Source organism: Physeter macrocephalus, chromosome 5, assembly GCF_002837175.3.
Source record: "Physeter macrocephalus isolate SW-GA chromosome 5, ASM283717v5, whole genome shotgun sequence".
NCBI lineage: Eukaryota > Metazoa > Chordata > Mammalia > Artiodactyla > Physeteridae > Physeter > Physeter macrocephalus.
Window position 1 is genome coordinate 6,401,653 of NC_041218.1, and position 11,850 is coordinate 6,413,502.

Below are 11,850 nucleotides of genomic sequence, written 5' to 3' on the forward strand. Positions count from 1 at the left end.
CTGTGAGCTAAAAAAGGACTTTTACATTTTTTGAAGGGTGAAGAAATCGAAAGAAGCAAAATGTTTCGCATATGAAAAGTACATGAAATTCAAATTGCATAAAGTCGTATGGGAATGCAGCCTGGCCTGTTACTTCCATCTTGTCCACCGCAGCTTTTGCGCTGCAAGGGGACAGTTGAGTGGCTGCAATGGAGACCAGATAGTCGGCTAAGCCTAAAATACTACCCATACAGTCTGGCCCTTGCCAAGCCCCGCTCTAAGAAATTCCAGTTCCGTAATTTCCCAGGCACTGACTCTGCACAGACCCCCTTCCTCTTCTTCCCCCTCACCCCCAGGCCCCTCCTCCTTTCTCCCTCAGCCTCTCAGGCCCCAGAGACCACCCGCGCCCCCGCTGAAACGTCCTCATCTTTCTCTCTTGGGGGGGGGGCGGGGGGGGTGCCTTTTTTTTTTTCACAGCCTACAAGGAAGTCACAGTACGTTTCTGAATAGAATAAGGAATTCCACTACCAGCTTTTAAGATAACATGTTTCTCTCCTCAACAGCAAGACTGTAAAAAGTAGGTCACAGAGGTGAGATGCTCACACAGCATGACAGTCCACTCACTTTCCTCCCTGCAAGCTCCCTAATATTTCATGACCGTATCCAGTTAGTTTATTATTTGCTTTCACCATTTTTAACAAAACAAAAAGGGGATTTTTTTTCCCTTTGGATTTTATTTACCTAAAGTGCAGCTGAAGAAAATGGACGGTGTGTCTGATGCAAGGAAGGGAAATTGAAAGTGAAATTATGTAAAAAGCGAATAAAGTTCCTTATCAATATAGACAAAGATGCCGACTCTGAAAAATGGAAGCTGATGGCAGGTTATCATCTGAGAATGCTCAGCATTCGTGAGTGCTACACAAGCTAATTAAAACGGCAAGAAAACTCAAAAAGCATATAACAAGAACAGCAGATATTCTGAGGTGAGAAACGACCCAGGTTTTGACTTGGAGGAGCGCCTTGAAGACACGGTTCCTCTGGGCCTCTCTCAGGTCTCGCCTTTGCTTTGCCACGTGCGACCGCACCCTGGCCAGGTAGCGCACGTGACCTTCTCCACGGGGGTCGCCCCCGCCCTGCTGGAGCCGCTGGGCATCAAAGAAGAGGTCGTTGCTGAGGTAGGCGCCCCGGTGCTCCCTCTGCAGCCCCTCGACCACGGCCGCCAGCGCGGCCAGCTGCTGCCTCTGTTCGTCCCCGGAGGCCCGGTTGTTGAAGGCGCAGTACCTCTGCCCGCACTCCCGGACCAGGCCCCTCAGCCTGAGGTTGTCTGTGTTTGCTACGTAGTCATGCAAGGACCCGTCCGCTAAGTCCTCCCTGTGCGTGAAGAGGAGGACCGTATGTCTCAGGGCTCTCGCCCCAAAGACCTCCTTCACCCCGGTCACGGCCACCACGTCCTGCTCTGTGAAGCGCCCCAGCTGGGTCACCAGCAGCAGCACGTGAGGCCCCGGGGCCGAGAGCAGGTGGCAGTCCGCGATGTTCTCGTACACCTCTTGGTCCTGGGCCCTCGCCTCAAAGATGGGGGGCGTGTCCACCACCAGGATGCTCCTCCCGTTCCACGTGCCCGTTGCCCCCCGACACTTCCTGGTCACCGACTGGGTCGCCAGCCTGGACTCAAACGCTGGCTGGCACAGGATGCTGTTCCCGGTGGCACTTTTCCCGCTGCCTGTTTTACCCACCAGGATGATCCTCAGAGAGGACGAGGTTGCAAAGCGCTCAGGTTCTATTGCACCTAATTAAAAAAAAAGAGTTTTCCGCGTTTTACTAAGTTAGTGATTCTTTTTCAAAGAATTTTTGTATTTTATCTTGGAGTATAGTTGATTAGCAATGTTGTGTTAGTTTCGGTACAGCAAAGTGATTCAGTTACACATATACATGTATCCATTCTGTTTCAAATTCTTTTCCCGTTTAGGTTATTTCAGAATATTGAGCAGAGTTCCCTGTGCTATACCGTAGGCCCTAGGTGGTAAAGTTAGTGATTCTTAAGATTTTTAGGTCACGGACCTTTCATAGTATCTCATGAAAGCTCTGGACCTCTCTCCCTGCCGAATAGTGATATTTAAATACATACAAATGTTTGCATCCAACTTTAGGCGACTCTTGAATGGCAGGAAGTCCACTCTGGGAGCCCGACTTGGACCCATAGCCAAGAGTAAGAACTGCTACACTAATGAAGGCTGCTCCAAGGACTTCATCAGGACCAGGGAAAATACAGCTTTTCAGAAAGAAAAGTGGTCCCTGTGCTTTTCCAGGGATGGTGCTTAGGCCAGTGTCATGCTAAATAAATGTGAGATTAGCCAGAGGGCGGGGATGAGAAGTCACAAGTGAGAAACTATTACCACCTCTTTTCCACCCACCAATTCCCAGGCACACAGACTGCTCATCACATTCATCTGAACCCTGGGGTAAAGGAAGTCTCAGATGTCAGAGCTCCAGTGACCTCCCACCGAGGACCAGCTGAATGTCCCTGAGTTTCTGCTTTTTGGGTGGGGAGTTGGAAGTGAGCCTACAGAAGGCTTGTCGTTAAAGTCGAGGACGGAGTCTGACAGATGACCCTGGATCGGTGGCTGAAGAAGAGATGATAAGACCATTAGAAATACATGTGTTGGAAAGATCACCGATTTGGCTGATAGAATTACGGGAAATTATAACAAAACTGGTGTTGTCGAGGGTGAGCCTGCATCAAGAGCTAAAATCTTCAAGGGATGAAGAGAGTGAGAATGCAAGGATTTCTGGAGTTCTTATGAGCTCAAAAGAATTAAGTTCATTTTAGCCTCCTAAATCTGTTACTGTTATTCCTTTCACTCTGTGTTGGTTCTTCCCCTTCTTAAGTATTCTGGATTTTTTTGTTTAGCAAACATGATTACTAAATCTTTATGGGGAACTTTTCCTCCTTTCAGTTGAGTGCAGGCAGGGAAGGATATCATTTTCACAATTCGTTTCCAAATCCCCTGACTCCTGACTTGAAGTTTCATTTCCTTATTTCCCATACATCGCGGCACAGGGCAGAGCTTCACACTCGGGTGAGTGTGGCTGTGATGATGGGAGGGAAAATAAAGAACATGAGAGCTGCCTTTTCTTCTGCAGTTGAAAATAACTGGCTTTCTTTTCTGTCACTGTGTTTGAGGTGAGGGAGAGGAGGAGAGAAAACAGTGACTCTTCCCTGATGCCTAGAGCTCTTGAGAATTTGGAGGCCTTCTTACCTTCAGCCATAGTTCCGTATCTGCTCCTCTGAAGCCCTTCCATTCTCTTCTGGAATAAAAAAAAGGAAAGGAATAAAAAGCAAGGGTCCATATGGGACTTGGTAAGGCCTGAGAACACCTCCAATTCAGACAGCCAAGAATAATTACCCTTAGATGAGCCGTTTCCATTGGTAATTTTCTAACTTATATTTTACTTTCAAATATCCCTAAACAACTTTAAGGCAGCCAGGTGATGCTGGTTATATTAACACAGTGAACTCCTGCTTTTTCCTCATCCTATAGGAAAGCATGAAATGTTTGAAAACAAATCAGTTGATTACCTCCCCTCTACTTGAAAAGGCATGAAATAAAGAAAGTCTTCTTCTATGGAATGAGAAGCAGGATGTTTTTTATTGTTTTATTATTACTATTATTATTGGGATCAAAGTAAGCAAACTTGCTAGACTAGAGAATAAAAGTTGCCTTGCTGTAAATGACATTGGTTTGTTTGAAGTACTGGCCATTTCCAGTCCCAGAAACTCTGTATCAGATGGATATCCCAGTGGCAAAGAGGAAAGTACAATGTACCTTCCAATGGGAGTGGGGAATTGGGGATCCGCGGCTCCTTTGAGGATGGACATGAGAGGATGAAGGAGAAGAGGGCGGAGCACGGCCACCATCTTCCCTCCCCTCTGATCAGCTGGTGGAGAGAAGCTGGTGCCATGACTGAGGCACAGAATCAACATTCAGGTCAAATTCAAGATAAATTCATTTCCTGCTCAGTTTTAAACCAAATGTCTTTCCTTGTGGGTCTCCCAATAACCACTTAAAAAAATTCCAGTAGATATAACCAGAAATTGGCAAAACTATGGGGATAAATTTAGATGAGGCATAATATTGTGTCATTCTTCTTGGTGCTAGAAAAGGTAAGCATGCATTAGAAAAGGCAAGCATGCAATATGCCACTATAATTAAGATGATCTCTGAGACTGTATTTTATTTACTCAGTTTTAAAGATTAGCCCGTTATGAAACAAACATTTTAAGGGGAGAAATGCACAGAGTAATGAAACAAATGCCCACTATTTGCAATGGACAGATCTAAGTATTTTGGCATTTTTACTGCTGCTGTTCGGTTTGATTGAAAAAGTTAAAACATTACACATATAGTTCCATTTATTTAGTTTTTGACTCCCCCAACCTGTCTCATTCTCCCTCTTCCCTTAAGAGGCAACCAATATTCTGAGATACACATGTATGTATAGGTAATATATAGTACTTTTTGGTATTTTAATCTTTTATGTCAGTGACATTATTTATGTAGCATTTTCTCCAACTCTTTATTAACAAACATTTGGTGTGCCGAAATACGTGCTTGCTACTACAAACAATGGTGCAGAAGAATCCCGCTACATGTCTCCTTGTGCACATGGACGATTCCTCTGGGATATATAGGTTCCACCTGACAAGCCACATATGACTTCAAGAAGCTTGTGCCAAGTCATACTGGCATCAGCCATGGGTGAGAATCCCCCAAATCTTCACTTACGCTTGGCGATATTAGTTTGTAATTTTTTGGTCACCCTGAGGGCATATATTAGGGTGTCTTAATTGGTTTAAAGGTGCATTTTATTGATTAACATTGAATTCAAAACGGTTTTCATAGTTTATTTGCTATTCAGGTTGATTCTGTTATTTCTACCTTTTTCACATTTTTCTCTTCCCTCAGTAGGGAAGAATAGAAATGGCCCTCATTAGGGAAACCATCCCTTGTCACATTATTAGAATTTATTAAGGCAACTTCCTTCCTTCCTTTCCTTTTCCTTCTGCACCACTTTCCTTTCCTCAGCCCAGAGAAGAGCATTTTCCTCACCACATTCTCCCACATGCTGTCCTTGCCTCTGGTAAATAATACTCCAGCTTTTGCTAAAACTGCTCAAATCCTCTGACATCTTTTCTACTTCAGACGACAGTTTCTATATATTGGAATCAATATATTGATGTGGTAAAGACGATGACGACAGCGGTGACAATATTGATAATGAACTTCACCACGGTAATAATCCTCTGTGCAGCCATTTGTAACTTTCAAGTTTCTGTCATGTCCATTCTTTTAATTGTTCTCCTAAATTCTCTATGATATGATCAAGATAGGTATTAAAATTTCTATTAAAATATCAGGAAACTGAGCCTCAACTGACCTGCCCACGATCACACAACTGCCATGGAGCTAAGACCAAAAAATGGCTCATTTTGCCTGTGTGTTCTCCTAGATTTATCAGGGTGGAAAAGACATTATAAAGTCAATGAACCTCTTGGAACACCACATACCATACTGCCATCCATGGTCAGGACATAAACTGAGGCAGACAGGCTGGAAGCTTACCTTAAAACTAACAAAGAGAACTGTACTGCAAAATCTTGGGTGCACGTTTTCCCAAAAAAAAAAAAAGATTATTCAAAGATAAAATCGCAGGGGGCAGAAGTTGCTGGGAATGGAAGTATTTCAGTTTAAAGCGATCTGGTGTTTTCCCACGACCTGACGATCAGCGTGACCCAAACGGAGCTCTGTGGCTGTCACAAAAGCCCATCCAAGTTCAGGTTACATTAGCAGAGGGGAGCACGATCCTCCTGAACCGTCTGCTGAGTGGGTCAGGCTGCCGGGGGAGCCACGTCCCACCGAGGAGTAGATTATTTTGGACAGATATTAACACATAACGAAGTGTGCGGAGGCTAGTCAGAAAGGATATTGATGGAGATGCTGAAATGAGTCATAGACTATTAAAAGGACAGAATCAAGCCTAGGCAGAGATGGGGAAACATCCTAAACTGGAAGGAATGCGACACGTGTCAGTCACATAGTAGACAGAAGTGGGAGGATCAGGAGTGGAGGCAGATTTCTCCTCCACAAGGAAAGCCTTCTAATGGTCCCCCAGGCGGGGTCAGGAATCAGGAGGGAGTCGCGGGCAGTGTGCGCGCAGAGATTAGAAGAGAATCTGACAGGGACAGCAGGAGGGTCTGGCTTAGGTAGGAGGCTGGAGAAAATGAGCGTAATGTGCCTCCTGATTTTTACATTATACGAACCTGATTTCGTCCTGACGGTGCCTTACTTTATCACACCACTGGAAAGCAGGCCCTCTCGTGCTGTTCTAGGAAAGATAGAAATATTTCCTGTCTGCCTTATCCATATCCTCCTTCGCCCGTCTGCCCCCTCCCTCCGTTTCCCGGTATCACTTGTTCCAGAGTTTAGCTTTGTGATTTCATAGCGCGGCTCTCCCAGGAGGTTTAGCAGACAAAGGCTGGTTCCTGCACACACTGGAATCTGTTCGCCATCGGGTCGAGCTCGGCATCGCGTCGTAGGGCAAGCGTGGGGTGTTTGGGGGAGAGTGGGCTCGTTTTCAGGAGCCCAGGAGAACACTGTTCCCTGAGAGGTTTCGTTGGGGCGCGCGGCTCCGCGGTCGCGTCCCCGTCCCGGGGAGCCCTAGGGGTGGACGCCGGCGCCCAGGCCTCTGGGGGCTGCTTGGCGGGGCTGGGGGGGCTCGCACGGGGCGAGCTGAGAGCGACAGCTGGGACGCGCGGCCCGCCTCGTTAGGGCGCCTGGTGAGCTTCCGTTTGCTCGTCTGTCAGATGGGACGAGAACCTCAGTGAGGCTTTAGGAAGCCCCGCGAAGCTTAGCCAAGTCAGGAGAGCTAGGAAGGAGGCCACGAGACGGGAAGGAGCTCCGCGCGCTGGGAGCTGCGGGCCGCGAACGCGGGCTGAGCGCTCCCCGAGGCCGCTTCCCCCGCGCCGGGAATCCGCGCTGCCGAAACGCTCGCCGTCGCGCCCCGTTCCACTGCTGGGCGAGCCCGGAGCACGGTAACCGGCGTCAGATCCCACGAGAAATCAGTCGCCCCGACTCAACCGCGGGCTCCAGGACCCCCCTCCCCGCCGGGCCTCCGCCCGGGACGCTGGGACCCCCGCCGGCTCCCCTTACCAGGCGCGGCGCTGCGGGCTGGGTGCCGGCGGGTCGGCGCGAGCGCGCGGCCGAAGGTTCCGGGGCACGGCTGCAGGCGAGAAGGAAAATGGGGCTAACGGAGCGCGCCCCCTGTCCCCGCAGCTGGGGACACCCCCTCCGGACGGGGCGCACCTGCTGCTGCGGAAGCCGGAGAGCAGCGAGCTCGGAGCGCGCTGCCCCCCGACGGGATGCTTCCTGTCGGAGCCCGCGAGCGCCTCGTGTGGAAAGAAGTGATGTCTGGAGCGAGAAAGAAGAACACGGGCCCCAATCCCCCGCCCCGTCCCCCCGTTGCCAAAGGCCCCTGTTGCCTCCGCGGGCGGGTGGCGCTCTCCGGCCCCCATTCCCGGAAGATCCACGTTTCATCGCTCTTGCTGAGTCCAAGTACCTCTCACTGTAACACAGACCACGCTGATCCGAGTCTCCCTGGGAAAGCACCTACAAAGAGATCGACTGAGAAAACGAGTTATTTTCTTCGGCCCAGGGAAGAATCCCTGGCTTTTCAGGAAGGATGACTTCTCTAGCTTTGTGAAAAGCTGGCGCCCAGAAGTGGGACAGCTTCCAGTGGAGCCTTCCTCCTTTCCAGAAACTCCCCAGGGCTGGCAGTCAGAGAGTGACTATCCTTTTCTTTTGTTTCTTGGGGTTGGGTGTCTCTTCTTGGTGGGGTGTGTGTGTGTGATTTTTGAGGAGTGGTAAGCAGTTCTCTTCGGCGTATCCGTGAGCTATTTCACTAGCATGTGGAAGAATAGATCTTAGATGTTTGCAGATGTAGTAAATCAAGGGATATCCACGATTTAACACTATTTCCAAAGTGAAAAGGAGTGCCTAAAATTAATGGTGTAAAGAGTGAAAGGAAATCTAAAATAAAGAAGAATTGGGCCAAGAATGAGATTGCATGTAAGGTATGAAAATAATTAAGACCCCAAATAATAATTAAAACGAAACACTACATCATTTTGGAAGATAACTACTTAAAAAAAAAGAGGTAAAAGACAAATTTAGAAAACATCTCAAAATATTTTATTGCTGGAATAATAAGCAAGCGCAAATGCAGTTGTATAAGAAAAGGCAAACATTGCCACTATCAGATGAAAGCTACCAGGGCAGAAAAAAGTCTTGGGTCATAGTCTAGTTCTGGCTTCCCCAAGGAGTTATAGGAATTCAGTCCATAGGGAATTCAATCCATAGGGTATTCTCTGGAAGTAGTGGCGTCTGCCCAGCCAGGTGATGAATATTGAATATTGTACAATAATGAATATTGTACAAGACTATGTAAGAGGGTATGCATTGTTTGAAATCTTCTGCTTGAAAAACTCATCATGGGGGCTTCCCTGGTGGCGCAGTGGTTAAGAATCTGCATGCGGATTCAGGGGAGATGGGTTCGAACCCTGGGTCAGGGCTGTGCTCCGCAACGGGAGAGGCCACGACAGTGAGAGGCCCGCGTACCACAAAAAAAAAAAAAAAAAGAGAAAGAAAAGAGTAGCCCCCTCTCACCGCAACTAGAGAAAGCCCGCGTGCAGCAACGAAGACCCAATGCAGCCAAAAATATAAATAAATAAATTTTAAAAAAAACCTCATCATGGCCAAAAACAACTCTCAGAAGTAAGTCAAATATGAACCCCTTTAGATAAATGACAGCTGATCCAGGCAGCAGGGCATGGAAATATGAAAGAAACTTCATCAGCACACCATCAACGAATTTTTATTCTTGAAGAGATAAAAGAAAAGGTGAGAAAAAAAAAGAAAGAAAATGAGAGGACATGTAAGTAGTCTATATATATATATATATATATATATATATATATATATTCACTCTAAATAGACAGTTTTTGAGAAGTTATAGTATTTTGACCCTGTGTCTGGTTCCGGAAACTCTTCCTATGGGACAGTAAGGAAAAATAAGTTGTTCCAGTTCTGATTTGCCACGTTTTGCCCTTAGAAAATCACTTGACTCTCAGTACATTACTTTCCTCTTCAAATAAAAGGCTGTTAATGATAATTACCCTTCATACCTCATGAGGTATTTTTCGTCACAAAATATTAAGGCAATAAATTGTTATTATATTATAGTGTTCTCTCTACAGCTTCTGTTTTCTATTTTATGATCAGTCTTGCATTATTTTGTTTTATGATCTATCTTGTATTACATGTGTAACATTAAATTTTATATATTTTAAATTTTTTTGGCTGCCTGTGCATCATGTGGGATCTTCGTCCCCGACCAGGGATGGAACCCGCGCCCTCTGCAGTGGAAGCGTGGAGTCTTAACCACTGGACCGCCAGGGAAGTCCCTAAATTACATTTTAAAAACTAAAAATTGTGTCTTCCATTTACTTATGAGTCATTTTGCATAGTTCTAAATCTAAGGATTAGAAACTAGCAATATTTAAGAGAACAAATACAACTTAGATTGCACTTTGTAAATATATTTGATGGCTAATCATGCCGACCTTATATTACCACTAGCTCCCAACTCTATCCGTAGAATAATGTGGAGTAGTTATTATTATGAATAATAAATGTGGAGTATTTATGAGTGTGAAATTTATGTATTTATGATTATGAGATTTATTTATGAGGATTATTATTATGAAAAGTTTCTTCTTAGACTTTTTGTTCCTGTACTGTATTCTTATGGAATTTAACCTACAAAGAGCTTTCACTCATGTTATTTCATCATACATGAAAGCTATGAGGATTACTATTAATATATACATCTCAAGAAAAGCTGAATCCCCTGGTGCCCAGGGTCCTGGAGCAAGTTCCTAGGGGACCGGCTTTGTCACACAAGCCCTCTGCACATCTCCTGCTCTCTCCAGTGTCCCCCACAAGGGTCCTGGTGACGCCCCAAGCAGGGTGTCTTACCCACGGATGTCAAGCCTTCCTCTGATCCTACACATTTCTATATGCTACAGTCCGCATGAGAATTTTACAATCCCAACACTCATATTTATTTTAAAAATCACATTTCCATTTACAGACAAGACAGAAATAATAAGCAATGACAGAAATCGGAGGGCATATGTGGACACCCTGACGTGAGAAAACGAAAAATGAAAGAAGAAGCAGGTTACAATCAACCCCATGGTAAGCGAAGTCTTTGGCTCACAACGCATGCTCATGCTCCCGTGGCCCTGGATGGGCAAGCTGCGGACACAGGCGGGCCCCCACGTCGGCCCCTTCCTGGGGCCCTCAGGGTGTGGAAGGAGTCCCTCCATGGCTGAGAGTTCTTGCATGGGCCCAGCACGACGCTGAAGGCAGGAATTGATAATGGACTTTTTTCCAGCCAGGCTTCACAGAGCCCAACTCCCTGCTCCACTACTATGGCCCTCAGGTACCCCCCCACCCAACTGCAGGCCACTCTAAGCCCATAGCCGTCCTGAGTCTCTGCAGGCTCTTAACCCGAGGTGGCATCGAAGTGCACGTGCATAGGCCGCTTCTCCACGCGGAGCTGGGATGGCCCTTAGCACCCCTGAGCCCTGGTAGTATTGGGATATCTGCCTCCTCCTGCATCCACTCCTCCTAACTAGCGCGTGGCTGATAGAAAGACTTCGTTTAAAGTGTTCTGTCACATTCAGAAATATAGAAATAAACAGATCCTAGCGTTTGCTTACACAATGTAAGGCTGGCATTCACGGACTTATGTGGGTTGGCCCATCCCCTGTAAAAACCCCACGGTACAGCCTCACCTAACCTCCGGTGCTCTGTGGCTCTCTGCCGATGACCCTGTCACCCCTCTCTTCTCCATTTTGAGACAGGCGCTTTATTATTATTATTAAAAAATCCAGATAGATAACTACATTGAAGACATTGCATGTTATTTTCCCCAAATCTTACTTCATTTTGGACAGACATGAACCATAATACATGCTAGAAAGTTGGAAACTGTGTTATTTTCAGTGTAGTTACATTTAACTTCTTGGTACTAAGCCATTGTACTGGTAAATAAACCGATGTATCAGAAGTAAACATTAATATGTATGACTGTGACATCTCTTTCCTTGATGATAATGAAAATTTACAAGGATCACTGAAGGGAGCTATCTACCCATCAGAACTAGAAAATATCAAGAAGAGAGAGTGCAGGCTATGCTCTGAATGTTTGTGTCCCCCTCCCCAGCATTTACGTGTTGAAAACCTTATCTGGAGAGGATGGTATTAGGAGATGGGGTCATCGGGAGGTTATTAGGTCATGAGGGTAGATTCCTCAGGATTGGGATTCGTGCCCTTGCCAAAGTGCCCCTTCCATCAAGGTGAGGACACAGCCAGAAGCTGGCGGTCTGCAATCTCAGAGAGGGCTCCCCCCCAAACCGGACCATGATTTTGGACTTCCAGCCTCCAGAGGTGTGAGGAATAAATGTCTGTTGTTTCTAAGCCACCCAGTCTATTTTTTTTTAAATAGCAGTCCAAAGGGAGGAAGGCAGTGTCTAAACAAAGAAACACAAGCTCAAAATAAAAATAGCTGTTTCCCCTTTGCTGTGAATCCATTTTCTACTAAAAATCACCAGTCATACCATTATTTTTCAAGAGAGGACCAAAACATCAAGCTAGCTAACACGTTTTAAAATTGAACAACTTTATTTTAAAACTGTTTACTGGAGGAAATATGAAACTCTTGAAAACTCTGATTGCTTTGAAATCCCCC

At 46.1% G+C, this 11,850-nt stretch overlaps 1 protein-coding gene across 3 annotated transcripts; it reads right to left on the reverse strand.

The window, feature by feature from the left end:
- Positions 1 to 711: 711 nt before the first annotated feature.
- Positions 712 to 7,439, reverse strand: LOC102992019 (GTPase IMAP family member 5). Of its 3 annotated transcripts, XM_028489591.2 has the most exons (5): positions 7,341 to 7,439; positions 7,188 to 7,257; positions 6,299 to 6,358; positions 3,237 to 3,285; positions 712 to 1,765 (listed from the first exon to the last, which is right to left on the reverse strand). In XM_028489591.2, exons 4-5 carry the CDS (start codon positions 3,277 to 3,279, stop codon positions 879 to 881), a joined length of 930 nt encoding a protein of 309 aa, XP_028345392.1. In that variant the 5' UTR covers positions 3,280 to 3,285; positions 6,299 to 6,358; positions 7,188 to 7,257; positions 7,341 to 7,439; the 3' UTR covers positions 712 to 878. The 3 variants fall into 3 exon arrangements, with proteins under 3 accessions (XP_028345392.1, XP_023986358.1, XP_028345391.1); XM_024130590.2 differs by lacking the exon at positions 7,341 to 7,439 and having other exon boundaries at positions 6,299 to 6,363; positions 7,188 to 7,318; XM_028489590.2 differs by lacking the exons at positions 6,299 to 6,358; positions 7,188 to 7,257; positions 7,341 to 7,439 and having other exon boundaries at positions 3,237 to 3,337.
- Positions 7,440 to 11,850: the final 4,411 nt, after the last annotated feature.